Here is a 22,331-nt window from a genome sequence, read left to right on the forward strand (position 1 = left end):
CAATACAACATATCTCGAATAAAACAGATGAGGTCATTAGGTTACTAAGGAGAATTACCAATAGACACAGAGGCCTGGGAGAAGACAGCGCTTTAAGGATAATACATGCCTTTGCTCTCTGTCACTTCACTTATGTAGCTGGATTATTCAAATGGAAGCAGGCAGAACTTAACAAACTTAATGTGATGCTCAGGAAGCTCGTTAAAGTAGCCCTAGGTATACCCAGTAACGCTGCAACCGACAAACTCATGAGTCTAGGGGTGCACAATACAATGCAAGAAATTGCGGAGGCCCAACAGCTAGCGCAACACGAAAGATTGACAGTCACGAGCTGGCAGGAACATATTACAGGCAATAGGTGCAGAACTGAATACATCTAGGAGTCCAATAGAGGCTGAAGTAGAATTAATGACTGAAGTTAGGAGCAAGATCAGAACCAACCCTCTCCCCAGAAACATGCATCCAGAATATAATGTCGAAAGGAGAAAGGCAAGAGCTAAAGCACTCTTGAAGGAAATAGAGCAGCAGAACCAACTGGCAGCTATAGTTGATGCCGCCTGGGTGAACGGTAAAGAAGCCTATACGGCCATTGTCTCAAATTATCAAGGGAAGGTGCAAGACGCTCTCACAATTTTTACCAAGGACCCCACGGTGGCGGAACAAGCGGCAATTGCTCTAGCCATTAGGAGTAATAAGTGGGCCTTCATTTACAGTGATTCGAAAACCGCTGTAAAGTGTTTTGATAAAGGCTACGTAGCTGGAGTTGCAGCTAAACTTTTTGAAAACATTGTGATTATGACAACTGAAATCCGATGGTTTCCTGCGCATATGGGGAAAGTGGACGAGACTCGGGTAAACCTCAATGAGGTTGCTCATGACTTGGCACGAGGACTTGCTAACCGTGACAGTCACAACCGAGCCGTTCACCATCAAGCGAAGGAATCCAGAGATCATTTATTAACATACAATGATGTTACCAAACATTACTATTTAGGACGCAGACAATTCCCATTGCCACATTCAAAACTGAACAGGGCTCAGGCAGTCTCACTGCGCTTATTGCAAACGGGTACATATCCCACACCGTACACCATTAATAAAATATATCCAGAGAGGGAGATTAAGATGGAATGCAATGATTGTAATGGCATCATTGGAATCAGACATATGCTGGCGGGGTGTCCCGCGACTCTCCCCAACCTCGTTGAAGAATGGACACAGTGGGAGAAAAGGATTCAAAGCCCATTGTTTCAGGACCAACTAAGGGCAGTCCAGAGGGCCCATGATGTCGCTGAAAGGCTTGGCCTGACAGTGCCAACGTGGGAGCGGCCCGCCTTGGCTTGAGAAGTCGAGCCTCCGGACCTCAGTACAATAAAAGTTTTCACACACACACACGAATGGTGTAGAACTTTGTGGAACACACGCGGGTCCCATCAGTTAATCTGGAACATTCGACGACTGATCTATAAAAGCCGACGCGCTTGACCCGCTGATCAGATTTTCGACGATCGCCGACTGTGTTCGCCGCTATCGTTGTGCTTTAAGTGTAGCCTGTTTTGTGGGCACAGGTTCGCGCAATAAAAGCTAGTTTTGCCTTTCACAGTACTGCTACTGTGTTCTCTCTTCACCATCACTACCACGTGACAATATACTCGTTATACCTTACCCACCATGGTATAACGCAGTGGTTACAGAGTAGGGCTGCTGATCTCGAGATTGAGATGTTCGATTCCCGCTTTTGTTTGGAACGTCCAAGCCCACGAATCAATAAATTATTCATGTGACATTGAAATCATCCGCCAATTTCTTTTATTTTGGCTTTGTTCCTTTTTTTTTCACTTTGTTAGACACAACTGGACTTCATTGTTTCTATTATTGCGATAGCCGCAGTCCTTCTGTGACCTATTTTTCAAACATCGTATCACTTATTAAACAACGACTTAGAGCACGCGCACTTGAGTAGCAGAGAAGCCCTCTTGCATATTAAACAGGGCAGTGAAAACTCGCTTCATGTTTTATTAGCTAACCATATACGCAAAAAAGGTTCATGCCGGTTATGTTCCCCTAAGTGGCTTACTTATAATGCACGCACCAGCGCATTCAAAAGAAATTGAGGCCTTTGTGCTTCAATAAAATGTGACGGTCCTGCCTGACCCAGTCGTACGTATATAGTTTAAATAATAACGTGCAATTAATATGAAACACAGAGCAGCTTCGGAAAGCACGATCGGGACCACGCGTTTTTACTCCGGTTTCGAGTGACCGCCTTCGAAGGCGGTCCATTACAGCGTGCAAATCGGCAGAACTGCGGTCCCTGGAGACGAGGCATTTCGGTATACATTGCATGCAGAATAAGACAGGGCGGAAAGAATAAAGATGGCTTAGAATAAGACATGTACCGAACTCCAAACTAATTATTTATTTATCGCCACCGACATGTGCTTCAGTACGCACGCACATGTACACACACACGCGCATACGCACGCGCACATACATTCATTCATACATGCAGGCATATATAGATACGTGCATACTTACTACACTCATGCATGCGAAACGTGCACAATACTACTTTGTGCTCTGAACAAAGGTAGGCGCGCTTGCCTGAACGTATATTCGCTTTGTGAACTCCGCTTTAAAGAACACATTTATTTCGACGTTTCTGCCCGGGGAGCGGCCTTTTTCAAGAGTCCCAAGAATGGTTTTAGAGGCGCATGACAGCTCTCTTAATACAATTCAGGTCGATCACGAGAGCAACATTGCGCAATACACACTGCACTAGAAGTCTTTTTCGCGATATATATCGTAAACGAAAAAGAAAATTGGCATCCCTCCATGTTGCGCAACACGAAGCCACGCGCTACAAGACGGGATTATGTCCCTTTTTTCCGCTGATGAACGTGTCTCCACCTCGCGGGCTTGTGCAGAACTGAAGCTAAACTCACAAAGCTTTTCTTCCATGATTGCTATTTGCGACTGGCTTGCACATTTCACTAATGATGTGTCCAGCATCAGGAGTGGCTGAAATTTTCTCTTTGGAACAATCTTAGCATAAGATGTTTTTTTAGGGCCCAAAGGTTGCCAGGGGCTTGCGAATAACGATTGGAATATTGTCCCATTTGATTCAGTCCCCGAATAGAATAGGGACAATTCGATTTGGTCCTCCAATCGAACTGAAATGTCTTTTTAATAGTTTAATCGGCGGCTATAAACCATCACAAAATTAAAGCAAGAATGATGTAACTTTAACCGCATCCACAGCCGAGAGAACGCACTAGAGCTCACTTCGTCTCTCGAACGGGCAGATGTTTTAGACTGAACACAATCACTCACAATCAAATGTTGTTTAGACATGGCATTCGGCAGAGGTTACAGTTTAGTACTATACGTAGATACGCAGCAGAGTGCATGTGTTTCTGATCTCGTCGCGGAGTTATGCAGAGATAATAATTTTGTGCCAACAAGGCTGCCTTTCCGAGGTTTATATGATAAATCATGACCGCGTAATCTCTGAAGAGCCCCAAACTAGGCAACAAACCAAACTGCTTGGTTGCTCTGAATGCTCCCTTTGGTTCTTTTTGAAGATAGTTCTGTATTGTGTAGTGAAATTATAAAAATTTTCTAATTTTGATAACAGCAAAATGCTAAAAGTTGTTTGATAATTCTGGTGAAAAGGCTTCACCTTATTCAGAAACTTCAAAGAAATAGCCGATGTTCGATTCAATTGGCTTGTGCAATTATTTGACCCGCGCATGACAGTATTCGATTCGGTGTGGGATTTGGGCTAAAAGAAAACTGCTATTCGTACACTGTATTGGCGCACAATTACGAATCTCTCATAGAATCGAGGAAGTAATCGCAGAAGAAAACCGTTACATTTCACATCGGCGATGATGCTTAGTGTTACGAAACAGAAGGCGAATCGAGTTCAGTGCTACAAAACTGAATCAAAGTAACAATACATTATGCAATACTTCAACTGATATCCCACTAATTCTTGCTTGCGATTCACCGAAGCAGGCAAAATTCACCATCGAAGCAGGTAAAAACGTCAAGTTGTACTTATTACCGTTCACAAACTGCAAGTGTTCCTCTTTTGCTACGAGCGCTAAAATCGATTCTTTTCTTTCTTTTTCTCCGCCGCGAGGCCAAATCCTGCCCTTACAACCGTTCAAAAATGTTCGACGCTCGCTCAACACAAAAAATACAAAGCGACGCAACAGAGATAAGCACAGCAATAAAAGGAAAACGTATATATCTCCCGGTTGAAATCAATTTCGACTGGCCGGCCTGTAATAAGGGCGGCCTGCCCCCTCGGACGTACCGGATATTAAAAGCCATTTAGGACCGCACATTCGTCGCGACACAGGAAGCGGTTGCAAGTGTCTGCCGGCGAAACGAGCTACGCTATCAATGATTCTCCCCAAATTTGTTTTGTTCTGTGCCTGTTCTCATGCGGTGCGCCTTTGCCGAGCTGGTCCGGGTATAATTTACGGCGCGATTTCCTAGTACGTGCAGCGATCGCGGAAGGGTCCTCTATGGAAATACGCTCCCATTATGAGACGAGAGCTGCAAGCAGGCTCGACGTTTCGTTGCGATCGAAGACAATTCACGCGACGTCTACGCGCATGCGCCGTTCCCAGAATGCAGCCCGATCGCATTCGCTATTACATGTCTGCGTACTTACTTCAAAACTTTCATTGCGGACGTGTGATGAGCGTTATTTTTCTTGCATACGTCATCGGAAAATAAGCGCGTTTCTTGACTGTCGGCACGCTATACCTGGTGCTTCTGCGAGGACCTTAAACAACCTTTGAGAAACACACGCGGGAGAGAGCACCATTGTAATCCTTGAGTTGTATTACTCGAACAGGCTGACATTATTTAAACGATAATCTAAAGGCAATAGTGAATAAATAACGAATACTTCCTAAATAAGTTTTTTAGCTACTTATTACGTCACATACCACAGCCAGTGGGATCCACTTGAACGAATTCTCAGGGTGACACTAGTTTCGAGATAGTAATTCCCGAACTTTGCGAAGAAATACATGGGCGATCGAGTGACCCTTGTGCTTCAATAATTAAAACCGTGTTTTCATCAAAAGAAATCCGTGAAACAGCAGAGCATACCCTCTAAAAGCGGTTGCAGCCATTGGGGTGTATATTTGCCACGAAACAATAATCGTCATCTGTCTTGCTTGCGTTTCCTTTCTTGAAAACGCTGCGCTCGTTACTTTCCTGTCGAGAATGTTATGTCATGCTGATAACGCGCGTGCCGTTCGTTACTGGGAAGTACCGGGCTCACAACATTAAAGAAAGGAAATTCGGGCAAGACAGATGGCGATTATTGTTCCGTGACAAATGTACACCCCAAAGGGTGCAACTGCGTTTAAGTGTATTTCTAGCGCAAGTTTGATGGGGCGAATCTCGAAAATGGTGTCACCCGCAGAGGTATATTCAGGTGGATATTCCTTGCAGTCTCACCGGTTACAATTTTCCGATTCCATTTTGAGCAATAGGCTTGGTAATTAGTTAGATACCTCATTAGTGAATTTTTAATAATTAGCTGAGTGTGCATTTTTGTTTTTTCTGCAGGTAATGTCCGACTCTTCTAGTGGAACTCCTCAAAGGCTATAATTGTTCTGTCTGCCACACGTAAATATGCAAAATTGTTTCAAACCTTTGCGAAAGCACCTGGTATATAAGAGAAATCTTATAAAAATAACGACACCCATTCTCAGTGGTTTAATAGGTCTCGAAATACTGGGAAGTAAGACCAAGACTGGAAAGGGCGCCACTCGCAATTAAGTTTATTCAGAGCAGGCACTAACGCTCTTTCTTGTTCTGCTCTAGATTCACAATATTTCGCATCCCATTACACTCAGCAGTGAGCATGAACTAACTAGCCCAACAGAAAGTAATGACGTTATTTCTCGCTAAGTATGCCCATTGCTGCAGAGCTAGATTGCGTGGTTGATACGCACTTCTCTAAGCGTTCACTTCGGCTCGAGTAAGTCTCTTCACTGCGGGCTTGCGTTGCACAAATCAGCAATAAACTAACGATGATTTGACTGCTCCGGTTTCAGATCTTTATCACGTGTCAAGATGCGTAGCTACCGTCATGCAGAAACTTGTTTGGTAAAGAGCGACCATTCGAGCCGCTTCGCGGAGTGGCTATCGCAGTCTGACCGGTGGCAAGGGGGCGAAAAAATGTCCGCCTCCTTACTCACTTCGAGGGTAGCCCTCTTTCCAACTATCTACCTAATCGTTATCGCCATTCTCTTTCGCGAACCATCTATAGCCTTATTTAGCCGCCGGGCTTCCGCCCACGAGTTGTTCCCGCTCCCGCTATGCCGTCTGTGCCAATGCCACTCACACTGACTCAGTTTATATTTAAGGTAAGTTTTTTTGCGTTGCTTATGAGCAAAATTATTGTGCCATTTCGTTCCTTGAGAACCCCGTTAATGCGTCACGCCATATTCGCGCTGTGCGCGAGGAACGGAGTGTCTGTGTTCGTCGGCGATCGTTTTGTTCACGCATAGCATATTTTATAGGTGTGGGCGTACTTTGTACTTTGAGTACTGATTACGCGTTCGGTTTAGGGATCCATCAACTGCGAAGCAGCGTTATTCGTTAGTTGTGATGCCTAAATCTGTAAAATTTGCTCAGAGCAGGTATACTTTGTACAACAGAGTTTGTAATCTTTGCTCAGTGGCTATGGCGTTGGGGTGCTAAGCACGAGGCCGCGGGATTGAATCCCGGCCATGGCAGCCGCATTTCTATGGGGGCCAAATGTGGGAACGCCCGTTTACTTAGGTTCAGGTGCACGTAACAGAACCCCATGTGGTAGAAATTTCTGGAGTCCTCTATTACGGCGTGCCTCATAATCAGTAAGTGGCTTTGACACGTGAAACCCCATAATTTTAATCTAGAGTTTGTAATTTGCTGTTCCCTTGCTTTGTAACCTCACATGCGCATTTTTTTAAAGCATGGTCTTGGTGCAGTCAGCATGATGTGATGAAAACTGCTTTCTCTTACTGCACGTGATGCATGCAGCGGCCGCGGTTGCATGAATCCCATTCTGACATGACGTGACCGGCGCTTGCTAAATTGTTGATGCTGTTGCCGTGCTTGGTAAGACGACAAAGATGTGGCACTGACCAGCTACATCAGTGTTCTTTGTGCGTCGCTACTCTTACAGAAGCACTACATCAGCCGTGAACCTACACCAATTTTTTTCTCTTTGTTTTGTCCAACAATCAGCACAAGAATGCGCCTGATTTTGTTTAACGGATGTCTCCAGGCTGGTGCAAAATATGCAGAAAATTAAAATGGTAATATGTGCACCACAGATCCTTAAACTAGAAGGTTGAAATGGAATAAAACACGTGGCTGCATGTTTAAGGGCACATTTTCGTAATGTGTTACTCGTTGCCCAAGATGAACCGTAAGGAGTAAGGACGTATTGACGTGGCAATAATTTTGCATAGCTACGGCAAGTGCTCCTGCTTTGGCTGTAGCAATTCGTGTGTTTTAGAATATACCAGAAGCAGAACAATTCCGGTTAGAATACATTCAAGTTAAGATAAATTCCGACATGTTTCTTTGTTTCGACCTTTCCGGGCCTGACAAAGCGGACCATTTCAAATTTCCTGACATACCGAAGTACGTTATCAAATGTCTACAAGTGAAGGTGTTGAAGTTGAGGAATGCAATCTCAGCACTGCGGGAGAAGGATTACAATAGGCCAGCAAAATTTCGTGTACAACGTGGGACGCGAAAAAATGTAAATGTTCTTCGATACAATCACTGCATCCGATTGTGTCCCATCTCAGGAATCGAGAAGAAAGAGGGTTAACTGAGGGGCCCGATTTTTATTAATCATATCATAAGAAGCCAAAAAACACTGACACCAAGGAAAACATAGGGTCAATTACTTGTGGGACGATGAGCAAAACGTGAACAAGGTGAAAGCAGGAGCCAACGTTTCGACAAGTGGACTCGTCTTCTTCAAGGCGACGTGTGCTTTCCTCGCCTTAGTGTGTATGGGTGGGCTTCTTCTAGAGGGGAGAGTGTGTAAGGCGGGAGGGTGTGGCAACGAGGGAAGGTGTGTTAGCGTGTCAAATTGAGAGCAAAGAAATGTTGTGCAAAAGGCCAAGGCCACCCCCCCCCCCGGTCTGTCAACGCACGCGTGTTAGCCGGCGTGTCAAGAGCATCTGACACGCCTGCTGTAAAAAAAAAAAGAACAACCTATGTTGTCCTTGGTGTCAGTGCTTGTTGGCTTCTTGACATCTGAGAAAAGCAACATAAGAACGCTCAGAAATGACAGTAAGAACAGCTCTGACACCACTAGTTTTCGCCTACTATGCTTGAACCAGTTCAGCTTTGCCTGAATAAGTACCTTGAATAGCTTAGCGTGCGTCTTTAAAAGAAAATGTTGGTTTTCATGAGTTTAGCACATATGGGAAGGCAGCAGGCAGAAATTAAGTAAAACATCAAAGAGCTTTACACTCGGAAACGCGGGTGAAATGACGTCGTATATATCAGCGCAATACGTTAACCTAGAAACGAAAGGCTAACCATCGAAACCAAAACAAGAGCAAAGATTATTGAACCTCCTACGACCTCGGAAAACATGTTCAACAGTGTGTCCTGTCACTGCGGGTCCTGGTGGTAGCGCGACACCTTGGCCAGAAGGCTCTGCGGGAGTATCCGCTCCTTACTTGTCGGATTTCTGACCCAATGACCCTACCTTTAAAACACTCAGTGCCTCCACGCAATCCGGATTGCAGCTTCTACCGCCGCGTATCCTCCCTGCACAGGAGTTTAAGCGAACCTGACATGAAATTTGTACGCGCTTTTACGCTTAGCCGCATTAAACACGCCACTACACATGTCAAGCTGAACCGCACGGATACCAAGCACGTGGAGGCCACGATCGGCCTTGCAACTAAGGCAGCGCTAAACCTACTCCGTAGCACCAGCACAGCCAAACTCCTTGGACTAGGCATGCGTAACATGGTTGCAGAAGTAGATGATGTGTGCCTTCAGACGCAGTAGTGGAGACTTGCTGCCAAAGTGACTGGCCGCCATATCCTCTCGTTCGTTCGCATCAACACACCCGCTAGTCAGTCGACCCTTGTAGCCGTCCCTCGACACATCCGTAACCCTCCTCGTAGTTAAACCCCTTCCTCGAAACGTCTGTCCCCAGCATCATATCTCTCACCGCGGAGCTCGCGCAAATGCCCCTTCACAAGTATTACGGACAAGCCCAGAGTGTCATTTGCGCAGACGCCACTTGTACAACGCATGAAGCTGTAGCAGTTGGTTACAACTGAACTCTACCCCATCCCCTAGCTCACCGTCTTCCCTCGAGCGCTACGCCTGAGGAGGCAGAGGAGACCACTTTATAGCCCTTGCACATTCGGATGCTCAATACATCTTTATCGACTCAAAAGCGCTTTTCCCCAAGTTTGCCAGAGACGTGATTTACACCCCTGCCGGGTACTTGTTGAAGACCCCATCCAAAAGTGGTCACGCAGGGTAGAGCTTCGGGGGTGCCGGCTTACACTGGGAACTCCGGAAACAAGGCTGCCATAAAATGGCTCGTGCTTTGATTTGCCGGGCTCAGAACAGCCTCGATCTGTGCTTTTCGAGGGAGCGGGTGCGCACATTTGCAGAACTCATGCAAACAGGCTGTCTAGATGGTCAGACTTACCCTCCTCTCCACCCCTCTCTTACCTATTCCCAACAAATTCTCTGGAGAAGCCTCCAGAGCCGCCTTCTCCCTTCCCCTCAGCAGTCTATCCAGCTACTGTGGCACCTCACCTACACGCTCCCTATATCTGCGGCGACCTTCACGCCATGCTCTCCCGCATCCTTTTCGGCCGCGCTGCTGATCCTCCTCCGCGGTGACAGCCCGCCATCTTGACCTAGGAGGACTGAGAGGTCCTGCTATCATCTACAGACTCGACATCGAAGCTTGCTGCGGTGGAACGGGCTGCCGACGTCATGAACAAAAGGAACATGACTGCCTTGAAGTAGCATGGGACCGCGCGGTGGTCCAGGGACCCGGGGGGACCCAAACTCACTTGATATCAGATATCAATGAAGTTGTCCGTCCGTCCGTCCGTCCGTCCGTCCGTCCGTCCGTCCGTCCGTCCGTCCGTCCGTCTGTCTGTCTGTCTGTCTGTCTGTCTGCCTGTCTGCCTGCCTGCCTGCCTGCCTGCCTGCCTGTCTGTCTGTCTGTCTGTCTGTCTGTCTGTCTGTCTGTCTGTCTGTCTTTCTTTCTTTCTTTCTTTCTTTCTTTCTTTCTTTCTTTCTTTCCTTCTTTCTTTCTTTCTTTCTTTCTTTCTTTCTTTCTTTCTTTCTTGAGTGAATGCTCCTGGAAAGCGCGTCACATTAACCCGCCAGGCAGGATTTGATTGAGACGACTAAGTCGACTGAAGCAGTGCATGTAAACGCGATCGCATCGCATTGCGAATGTAATTTACTGCGGATCTGCTGCGTCCGCCGAGCTGTCACGCGGTGTGGTGCCGGAAGCGTCTCGGAGCGCTGCTTCGCCTCCATTGTGCGACACCATGGAGGAAGGAAAAGGATAGGAGGGAGCATACCGCAACGCGATTGAAGCCATACCTGTCGGCCCAACACACCAACACACTTCAATGTGCGCGGTTGGTTTAGTGTTCCCGCTCCGCAGGCAGAGCCACCGCAAGGCAGCTGAAGAAGAGCGCACCGAATGATAACTACAGGCCTAGCTACTGATAATCAAGCACCTCAGCAAGTCTCCATTCTTGCTCCGTGATCTCAACGCAAGAGTTCACGCATTGGGCCACCACTGCGGCTTCACGGAGCGTTCGCTTGCCAAAGCTCGCTGCGTGTCGAAATGTTCCTTCCTATATGCTTCCTTCTTTTCCGTGCGACACCTTATGCCACCACCATTGCACAAGCCATGATGGGCAGCATGTTCACGCTGGCGCACTGCATTACTCGTGATGCGATACGGTAGCATTCATGTCAACGTGCCTGCTTGGAAAAAGTTTGTTTCAACCAGAAACGATACGAACACTGAGTAACAGTCACGGTGCCATTCCCCCAAGACGATATCCTATACCTACTGGCAGAATCGATGGGTTCTGGGCATCGGTATGTCAGTGGAGCCAAGCATTTGTGGGCACTGTACATTCGACACCCCGAAAAGCCACCATGATTGTTCTGGTTAGTCGGGAAGCTTTGTCTGCGCATCCAAAACGCATTATGAGTAACCCTAGCATAAATATCTATCGACAAAAATCTTTTGCCTTGCTTCATTTTCTTTAAGCAAACATTTCCCAGTCTAGGAAAATATTCCTGAAATTACGTTGTTACAACCTTTGCTGTTAATGAACAGCGAGAAATATTTGCGGGATTTAGAGGTTGGCATTGTTTTTTACGGAGAAAGAAAGAAATGTGCACAATACAGCGACGGTGATTCTCAATGTAAACGAATTTCCACACACTTCTAGAACGGTATTCGTGCTCATAAGCGAATCACTGAATAAATGAATGACCCAGCTTAACTAGTACAACGCCCATTAATTGTCGCTAAGACTGCAGACCCGATCATCTATAAGCAACATATGAGTACAAAAAATTATACAAAACGATTGTTGATGATTTCCAATGTCATCAACCAGCTTCCCGTCAGCTTCCCGTCCACTTTCAGCTTCCCGTCCACTTTCAGGGGTATATAAGTGTTACTACCACTAACTCTCCATTTCGATAACTTGCAATTTCCATTCATTTAAAATTTCTTTATTTCAATTAGTACACGTAATTTCTTGCCCCGTTTCGTCCTTTGTGTGTTTGTTTGTTGGCTTCTTATGCTATATATATATATATACATGGGGGTCTCTATACACATACACATGGGGGAGGGACCTCTGAAAGAGGGCTGAGCTTAGTGAGTCTGCTCTGCTGACGTAAATGTTGCGCTAATGAGAAAACAAAAGCTCGTTGTTTCAGATAATGTAATAACTTTAGCTTTGATATGACGCAGGTTCATTCATAATGTTTTCACTGGATGTTTAAGATTAATCCTCAAACCGTTGTCACAAAGGCTGACCTGTACGAGAGAGAGAGAAGAAGAAGAAGAAAACTGTTCTTTTAAACTCCCAAAGCCGTAGGACATCAGGGAACTAAGCGAGCCCAACGTGGTTGTATGCAACGGCCAGTGGACCACAGCTGTCCTCAGCGGCCTCTCAGACGAAAGAAGGGCAAGTCGCTGGAGTTCGTTTGTAATTCTTAGGTTTTAACCGAGGACGTTTGAAACTACTCGGTGGTCACCGAGTATGGGCTCCCAAAACGCGCGCTGCCACGCCCGCTGCGCGGGCTTGCATTCTGCGTCGGCGTCTTTGTTGCAATCTCCCGCTAGCGATTATACGGAGCGTCGGTCGCCAGCGACCGACCGATCACGGAAACGGGCGAAAGAGCCAAGGAAAGCCATTAGCTTGAAAATATACGCAGCTCCCCGCCACTTAGAGACGCCGTAGGGCCCGAAGTTGCAGTGGGGTTTACGCGCCTGGAAGAACAAACAGCGGGCGAACCTATGGGGGCGGAACGACCAAATTAAGGAACTTTAGGCAAACCCAGCGACAGACGCTATAATTCTTCGCACGGTCCCAGGTGTATGTAGCCACGAAAGGCGTGCTGGAGTCGGGAGTGTAATTTACGGCGAGTCGTAAAGATGGGAGGAGGAAGAATACGAGCCCTGCTGGCTACAGGCGGACCGATCGCCCTGCATAGGCGCACCCATAGCCGCCAATTCCTCTGCCCGAACGCCGCTTGGTAAATATACTAAGACGTATGAGTTCTCCGGGAAAGCATCGGGCAGCTTTGGTCAACCACTGAGGGCTATACCTTCGAACTCACTGCGTCGTGGTTGTGTGAAGTATAAGTATGAGGAATTAGCGGACAGTAATGTTTAAAACCGAGTAGAATACGTATCGAACTCTGCCAGATGTGAATTGAATCGAAGATCGAATGTTATTCCTCTAGTGTTCTAATGATGAAGAGCTGTATTTGCCAATACTATAAGGCAGTCTTCACATTTTAAAAATAATACCGTCATAATTTCTTTTTTCAAGGGTGCGTTTTTGCGTAGCCTTGCCCATTAAAAGAGCAGATGGGGCATTAAAAAAAACTCTTCCGTTCGCATAAGCAGGTCTATTGGGAGAGTACGAATGCTCGCGGTTCGGCCGATAAAATTTGGCGTCTTGAATGACGTGACCTGCTCAAATACTTCTTATACTATGCGCCTACTATGGTCGCGCGCATGAAATTTGTCATTCTGCTGCTCAAATTTTATGTTTGAGTTGGCAGAGTTTACGATTATCGAAATACTCGAAAACCTTTTGAAAAATGTGTATACCTGCGAGTACATAATATTTGGTTCGAGTATTGAATCGCATAGGGCAATATTCGACGGCTCATTCCGAAGTTTCCAATATTCACACACCTCCAGCAATTGATTGCGTAAGCGCAAGCACATTCTCTTGCGTTCGGGTTACCAGGTCGTTGCTCAATAAAGAACTTCCAATCTAGTGAGAATGCTGCAGACTGGATGACAGTAGGTGAAACGCGAGCGCAATGGTAAGGCGAGGCAAAACTGTGTAAGCACTGGCAGCCTGGCTGTGGTTGTCGACGATGTTTCTGCCTCGACGAAGGCCTGCTTGGCTTAGCCTATATAGTCACACGTCCTTGCCGCGACCTCTTGTGGTGGCAAGGAACTCCTTTGGACCTCAGTTGACAAATGTCAATGGCAAGAAACTCGAGGCTGCCGCTTGAACCATATCGGAATCGCTGTGTTATTCGCTTAGCATGCGAATATTAAATTTCGCGCTGCTGTCGCAATTGGTTGACTACGAGTGATTGCACGGTAGAACAACTGCAAGATTTCATTACCATTTCATATCCTTCAGAACTCTTTTATCATTTTTACTCTTGTGGTTCACTTCAAAGTCATGTGCTCACTACTTCGTGCTCGGTAAAATTGCTGCTTTAGGCTTTTTTTTGCGTTCTTGAAGTTTAATTGGCTTGCAATGCCATAGTAATGTTCTTACCCTTTGTGTCGTATATTTATCAGTGGATATTGTTCCTCCTATTGGGGCCGCAAGATCTGAAGTATGATGTAAATTAAATATTAGCTATTTACCGCTTTGTGAGGTTACGAAACCGTACTTGTATTTGGGAAATCCCAATGTTTATCGCCACTTGCTTCTTTGTGTCTCAAGAAGGTCATTATGAGTTTGTTTTCTCTTGTGTATTTTACTTTCTCTTTATTGTGAAATTATAAAATAAGACGGAAGTTACTGCTTCTACTTCGCTAACTCAGATTAGATCAAAAGTTGCGTTGGGTCGGCGTTTTCACAAAGAAAGGCTTTTAGTGGCTCTGATATGGTGTGCTGCGTTGTAATGTCTGCGTTTACTCACCACGCTGACAATATTTAAATCCATATCACGCACTACAAAGCTTTGTTGGCCCCCTGCGATCACCGCATCTGGATCCAGCGAGCCGTTTTTCAAACACGTCCACAAGTGGAACTGTCAAAGCCGTTCTGGACTTCGAGTAATATGCCTGGCGTTTTTAGTCCTGAAGATATAGCATGTTTCTCATGTATCGCCATTTGGTTGTACATTAGGCGTATGCAAGAATGCATTGTTCGGCTCCATTAGATATGCAGTAGTAGCTGCTGAAACCCGAAAATTTGCAATATTATCCCAGGAATACAGGAATACTTGACCCACACTTCGACGCGAGTGGCCTGAACATTAAATATACTGGCGCCTAATCAATGCCAAAGAATCTTCGACTTTGGCGCATTTAATTCACTCTTGCATTACCAATTCCTATGTGAAGTATTGCGTCCACTTAAGACGAACAGGTCATTGGCAATTTAGTAAATTTAAGGGCCAATTTTCTTCATCAGAAAAATAGGCCGCTATCATGTACTAGGAAGTTAAGTGTTCTATGCATAGACAAGTATTATAGGGATTTTTATATGAAACAGCTGCAGTCGATAGCGAAATACAAACTTGATGTTGTACTTATTCCTTCAGTTGGATGATGAATTGACTGAAATGAATTACCCGAGTCTCGTGCATTGGAAGCACATCAAATATCCCCTGGTGGTGAAAATTAGTCCGAACTCCTCCACTACGACGTACCCTCATAATCAAATCGTGATTTCGGCATGTCAAAACCCAGAATTCAATTCACTGAGATGAATTGTCGAGGAAATTGTAGGTTCGGCTTCTGGGTTTCGGATTGATGTGATCAAAATCCTACGACATTTTTTTGTTTCAAGATTGCAGACAACTTTGTCGTTCCTATTTCGTCAGTATTATAACACCCAGAGGCACACGTTCAAACAGCGTGGGCCTAAAACCGGAACCAAGTCTGTTTCTTTGCTCAGCGACGTATGTGAGCGTATCCCGAAGGTAGCGTAGTCTAAAAAGAGAGAAAATAAAGTATTGCTCCAGAGTATGACTGGTACTTTTCTTGGTGTCACGCATCACGTGCCACTGCTCCCTGACCATGTGCAGCTGTACTGATTGAGCTAAAGTGTCATCACTAATGCACTGACGCTAAATGACAGCAAAGCAACGCACTTCAAAAACGTTTATTTGAAACTTAAAACAGTCACCTTTTCATTCAACTTATCCACTTTGTCATCTCATGCACAGGATTTTCCTAAAAGGTAGAACACTATTAAACGCATTTAAAAACAAATTTCAGAAATTTTAGAGGCGGATGCACATTTGCACTGACTCCAGAGGCAGTTGCATTTTCTCCGGGTTTGCAGCGTGACTTTTGCTTGAAAGGTGACAGCAAAGAATAACATTGACCAGGATAGAAACTTTGGCTAATGAGCTGTACATTGTGGATTGTAAATTTGTTCGAAAGACATGTACGAATGGATGACGTAACAAACACTTAGAACCCATGCGTGTCTGACGTATTCCTTTGGTTCGTGTCTTTCACACTGCCTTATCCATTCCTAGAGTGAAGAAGCCACCGTTGAAGCTCGGCGCATGCATCTCTTTTTTTTTCTGTATTGAACGCCTATCGCCGTCTCACAAGCCCCGAGACGTGCGCGTTATCAGTAGATTGTGCTCAAAAGCTTTGTAAGATCGCTTGACTTTTTATCGACATCAGCTTCGTTGAGATTGGCATGTGCGTAGATTTGGTGCTCGACTGCCTACACTTCTGGCAGTCAAGGTTTTCAGCAGACTTCACAAGTGGTTGGAAGTACTGGCAAAGATTGCACATCAAGGCAAGAATACAAAAAAAAATATTCCACCGTAAGATTTCTCTAGAAAGAAAGCATCCATTTATTATAACCGCATGCTAAAAGGTGTCTGTGCTGGTTACTCGAAAATAATCCTTTGCAGTTATGGGACAGCCCAATAGTGCTCTGAAAAGTGAGCCCAGAATGACAATCTGGCTGGGGGCGATTGTTCTACCGATTGGGCTGAAGATCAAACTATCGGTAACAGACCTGAAGCTGATTAACCTTCAACACTAAGCGCCGCGAGAAGAAATCTTAGCTTAGTTGGAACTAGACCGTCCATCTGTGACTAGGGCCAAAGTTAAAAAATGATCTGTATGTGATAGAAAGCAGCGCTAAACTAAAGAGGATGGCGAATTACCGTTTGGTGACCGACACTCGTGTATCATATTTTTTTTTTGCATGGTAAATAACGTGGGATGCTTGAATTATGTTAAAAGCGACTTAGGATCTTCCCATAACCTATGTACTGCTTGAACTAAAATCCTCAGTCGCCGAGTAAATCAGCTCATAGTTTGCACTGAAATACCAGGCATTACAAAAATTAAAAAAAGTAGTGCCCTTAACCAGTGAGGCACAATCTCAATCTTGGTATTAGTTGTCGACTTAAGAACCAACACTTTCCTCCAACGACAGTGCACCAACATAGCTTATATTGCAGCACAGCTCTCTATGAACTGCTGTAGTTTGCGCATCAAGTACAGATTGATTTCGCTCAGTGGGGTCAACGATGTAACGGCAAACATCGCTTAGCTAAAGACGTGCGAGTCTTTGAGGCGTCTCGCGGTGAAACAGGATTTGGGCAGGAGGATGGTCGCGAGGCAGTGCAGAATACCACCGTGCTTGACTCCAGTGGAAGCCACTTTAGCTTCGTCAGCTTTTCAAGCTACTTCATCTTCGCAGGTCTTCCTTCAATTCCGCCACGGATGTGGCGACCGCGGCATATACAGTCGAACCTCGTTATAACGAATTCGCACCGGACACCAAAATAACTTCGCTATAGTCATTGTTCGTTATGGGCGCAAGTCTGCGAGGCGTTTATACCGACGAGAAATGTTTAGATTTGCTTCTCTATATCCGACATTCACTATTGCGTGTATTTTATACACGATGATATCGGCGAGCATAATTATAGCCTTGCTTTGCTATATCGAATAATCAGTTCTATCCGTGCGCGCGATATGCAGGTTCGACTGCAGCCTCACCGGAAATGAGGGAAAGCTGGGAGAGGGAAAGGTAGGAGGTGTGAGGGAAGGAGGAAAGTCAGCAACACCATTGCCCTCCATTCCCCCACGAAACGCACTGGTCGAACCGCGCATTGTCCGGCGAGTGACCATTGTCCATCCCTCGCCGGCTTCATGGAATCCATTCGGCGTCGCTGAAGGCCAATCCATGGCAGTCCCACTTTCTGCGGCGGAGTTTCCTCAGGTGAAGCACAGTGCGCCGCCATTTTCGATTGCCGCGCAGCAGGGCAATGTCTTTAGGCGACTGCAGTAACGGTCATTCGCAGGCCAGCTTGCTGTCGAAGCTGGACAGGGCGATGGCGAACGCCTGCAGAGCACACAGTGGGTAGCAGTAGTCCATACTGAAGCACTCTTCGGTCACTCTGCCAAACTGCATCACGATGTAGTCAGCTGCGAAAGACAGAAGGAATGCGATAGGTAAGTTTCTTAAAGGGGCAATCCTTTAGTCTTGTCCGAATCGCAGAAGCTCGAGAAATGGAAGTGCTATATGAGTTTTGAAGCGAGAAATGTGTTTGGTTGAACTGGATCACAGAAGTGTGCATTAAACGAAGGTTGCTACGTATGACTGACATGCCACTTTATTGGAAAGCAAACATGCAACAAGACATGACTTACGTGGATAAGTCACCAAAAACCACGCAAAGCAGAAATTTAAAACTTGTTGCCTACAACTGATATTTTCGTGTTTTTTTTTTGCACGCAGTACCAGGTCCATGTTTCGAGCAGAATTTTTCTGGTATCCAACAATATAGCGTTGGCAATGTTTACGATTTACTACGGGAGGATCCTATAGAAAGTATTTCACGCGTCCCTAGATGATTCATCCACACGATATGTAGACCTGCAAACTTCACTTGTCTAAGGAAAAGAAAATGACTTCAGATAATATCACATCTAGCGTAAATCCCTGGGAACAATTCTACAGAAATCGTTATATAGAGAAATCATGCCTAGATTTCCAAGCGTCAACGAAGTGCCCACTTTACAGCTATCTTTTAGGTTTTCAATTAGGCTACATACCATTCAGTTGCTTTAAAAATTTTGGTCTAGCCTGATTACCTGCACAAGTTTGAATGAACTGATCATGCAGTTTTGTCTTATGACAAAGCTTTTGATATTATCCTTCTCAGAGTAGCCAATACATGTTCTCGACAGCTTAGGCTATCTTGTTAACGGCTACTCTTCACTGCGTTCACAGCATACTAATAATTGCTTACGTTGCTTCTGTTTAAAAAGTGAATCAAGGCGGTCACGGCAGTAGTCTGTCGAGGTCGATAATTAATCACTATCGGCGCCAAGCTTACCGTCGTTTTCGTGGACTATTTGGAAATTCTTGACAGACGCTTGCGTCACCCGGCCGTGAAAGTTCAGGACGTAGGACTGTGTGTCTGAAACAGCGAATCCATAGTAAAAATGAATTTGAGATATTTCGTCTTTCTCTGAAATTCAGCAGTTTCACACAGCAAAGTACAAGGAGGCTCTATTAGGTGACACAGAGTTTGAAGAAGGACTACATTAGATTCTGAGGTTTGACGAGCCAAAACCCCGATCTGTTTATGCGGCATGCCGTAGCGGGGGACTGCGGATTAACTTGGACCAGCTGGGGTTCTTTCCCGTGTACCTAAATGTTATGTGCACCTAAATGTTACCCGGGTATTTTAGCATTTCTCCCCCGTCGAAATGCGACCGCCGTGGCCGGGATTAGATCCCGTGACCTGGTGCTTAGCCGTGCCCCCGTGCTTCCCAGAAAGCACTACACAATTCATGTCGCGCATACAATCTCATTACAGAACACGTAGAACCAACGATAACATAAAGTTGTTCGTGGGCGAAGTGTAGTCCCCGAGAAAAGGATAAATAAGTGCTCGTATGAATATATATATATATATATATATATATATATATATATATATATATATATATATATATATATATATATATAATATATATTGTGTGAGTGTGTGTGTGTTTGTGTGTGTGTGTGTGTGTGTGTGTGTGTGTGTGTGTGCGTGCGTGCGTGTCTGTGTTTGCGCGCAATAAATCCAAATTAGTCTGCGCAGTCCTTGATTTACATATTGCGCTTCATGCTTCCGACTTTATCTCCTGCCATCTGGTCCGAAGCAGTGACGCCCACTGAAAGAGTAGCATCTGTGAACTTCGCCGCCAACTCCACCCGGTAATATTTTCGAAAGTGTCTTCAGAGCAGGCAACTAGGGCATCATCTACCAGGGGTCTCTTGTTCCTGGCGCTGAGAACGAAACAGCAGGGACAGCTAGACTGCAAGGCCCTACCGATCCCGTTGCTCCTTCTCTCTCTGTCTCTCTCTCTCTCGGCAGGGATCATCACTTGCCTAGTGAATTCCTCGTGATGGAAGCAATGTTGCAACTTGCAACCTTTCCCGCAAGTTCCTTACGGATACGGCTTTCTTTGCTCCAAATGTGATCACCATTTTACGCGTTTCTCGCATTGTTCATGCGCCATACGCCGACGATATGCGTAGTAGTTTCGGTCAAAGTTCCATTTAACTGGAGTTCACGAAACGATAGGTTCCATTGAGCTGGGGTTTAACACTGCGCCTATGAATAGCCAATGAAAGCTGACGCCATCGACTCGTTAATCCGGCATTTTCCTTGAAATGACTTGTGTTTAAACGTATTTTGCTGCAGTTATATCAGCGTAGTGGTGTAGCACTTGTGTGTTTATTTTCTGATAGAGCAAGTATAGAAAGGGCAGTTATTGTTAGTTGCACGCAAAACTAGCCGAACAATGTTCAGATGTATTGCTCTGTTCGAACGTCGCTGCCTTTGGTATGACCTGTGATTAGTTATATACCTGTGCGCTGTTTATTGACGCCGAGGCAAATTAGCTTTTAAGCACCGAAGTTGGCTTTTTTTAATCTATTTTCGTTTATTCAACGTTTTTTTTCCGCGTACGCCGTGGTTGTCCAAAGTTTTTCTTTGTCCAAACTTAAGCATCAACTGAAGAACACGAGAAAATTTGAGGTCACATAACAGCTTCTGCTGTTATGTGTATTTCGTCGGTCACCTATTCATGCAGACATCATGTAGCCACCGCCAGTAGTCGCTTTTTGTTGTTTCTGTTTCTATAATCGGTCAAATCTGCTCACCGCTGTGTAATTAATTAAATCTATCTGATAGTGTCTGAAACGTTGTTGCTATTGATTATTGTCAAAAAACAAGAAAAAAAGCGCGAGATAAACAGGATTTGAATTTGGAGAGCGCTCGTCCTGTCCACTTTCTTCTTCAGTCTTATTTTTTTCCACGCTATATTTTTTTTTCATGTACCTGATGGCATTCAGCACGTGATATGTCGCTGTCGCCGCTAAACCACCATGACGTTGGCAGCGAACGCATTACATGGTAACGCATGGTCAAACACAGGCTAGTGACTTTTCGGCTAGGCTAGGCTAGGCTTCTTTTCGGGACCCTGTGACAACAGTGGGGACGAAAAATGAGCCACTAAAGCCTTGGTGTTATACTTACGTCAGTCACGTCCTATAGGCAGGTTTTTTTTTGGTACTCATCTGGGCGTAATTTATTTATTTATTCATAGTTCATTGTTCTTTGTCTTCGCTTTTCTATGCTCTTGTATTCTCAGGGTTCTGCGTTCATTTCCGCTTCATGTCATCTCCAACACCCCATCTGAAGTGACAAGCCTTGCATGAAGAGGAGTTGACATTCAGCTTGCATTAAGCTCCTTCTCTCTGCCACGCTCGTACATGGTCGCTTAAAATGCGGTTTCTTCTAAATTTTTCGCAACGGCAGTGACGTTTTCTGGAAAGAAGGGCCGCCCCAAGGAAATTTCTCTCATTCCGAAAAATTCAAGTCTGCAAAAGCACGTCTGCACTTTGTGCTTGGTCTTTATCCTTTCGTGTCGCTGTGCTTTCGTTCGAGGTTTCTCAGTGAACGGTACCACACCCTTCCGTACCATATATAAGAAACATATGCGCCATGTTTTACACAGAACAGAACCCGTGGTAGTTCTGCACACCACCTTCTCAGCACCAGCTAATAGGCTAGCCAATTGGTCGAGTACAATTTGGGGATGCAGCTCAGGAGAGACGGGGAGGCGTGAGCACAGTTCCCGCTGCCTGTATTGTTCAAGTTCTCGTGTCCGCATCTGACCTGCGCTGCAGCCCATCAAAGCAATGCGGTGGTCAGAGGGTGTGTACTCACCGTCATTCCAGACTGGCGTTTTGTTGCGGAGTTCGAGGAGGTTTTCCATATTCCGGCTCTTCCACCGCTCCAACAGGCCGCCGTGTTCCTTCGTAAGCAGATGACAAAAAAGAAGAAAAAAGAAAAAAGTGAAAGCATTTAGAATCAACTGTGCTTGGACCTACGAACTTTGCGCTTATTTCAAACCCGTGTGTGTCAAGCCCTATGTAAGTCGCGGAGCAAACGCGCATCAGATTTCCTAATGTAATGGACACATTCCTCGGAGGCTGTTTCTTTAGGTCGTGAATTCCGCAATTTAATACAATTCCTATATAATTATTTTTTTGGCAACAACGTTATGACGCGAGGCGCACACGCAAAAAGCTGCAGAAAATACCCCTTTACATATGTGTGTACACAATAGCATGGCATTCATTTTCAGTATCCAATGAAATATGCATATAGGAAAATGCCAAAAAAAGGTAAGGAATGACACACCCAAATTGTGTGCACAAAACTATGAAACTAAAAGCACGAAAAGTTCACGCGTACACGTTATTTGTCGGTGCATGAAAGAAGAA

The 22,331-nt window shown here is 45.3% G+C and overlaps 2 protein-coding genes across 3 annotated transcripts in view; one reads left to right on the top strand and one right to left on the bottom strand.

Moving 5' to 3' along the window:
- B9d2 (B9 domain-containing protein 2) overlaps positions 1-22,331 on the top strand; it is a 969,675-nt gene that overhangs the window by 584,284 nt on the left and 363,060 nt on the right. The gene's annotated exons all lie outside the window — the stretch shown is intronic.
- The window catches only part of ktub (Tub domain-containing protein ktub), a 122,080-nt gene continuing 117,514 nt past the window's right edge, over positions 17,766-22,331 (bottom strand). For both annotated transcript variants that reach the window (XM_065456015.1, XM_070527015.1), the window contains 3 exons: positions 21,772-21,859; positions 18,880-18,963; positions 17,766-17,965 (listed from right to left, as the gene is read on the bottom strand). In XM_065456015.1, the coding sequence (XP_065312087.1) occupies positions 17,832-17,965; positions 18,880-18,963; positions 21,772-21,859 (306 nt within the window). In that variant the 3' untranslated portion in view covers positions 17,766-17,831. The remainder of the gene's footprint in view (positions 17,966-18,879; positions 18,964-21,771; positions 21,860-22,331) is intronic.

This window comes from Dermacentor albipictus, chromosome 10 (genome assembly GCF_038994185.2).
Source record: "Dermacentor albipictus isolate Rhodes 1998 colony chromosome 10, USDA_Dalb.pri_finalv2, whole genome shotgun sequence".
Lineage (NCBI taxonomy): Eukaryota > Metazoa > Arthropoda > Arachnida > Ixodida > Ixodidae > Dermacentor > Dermacentor albipictus.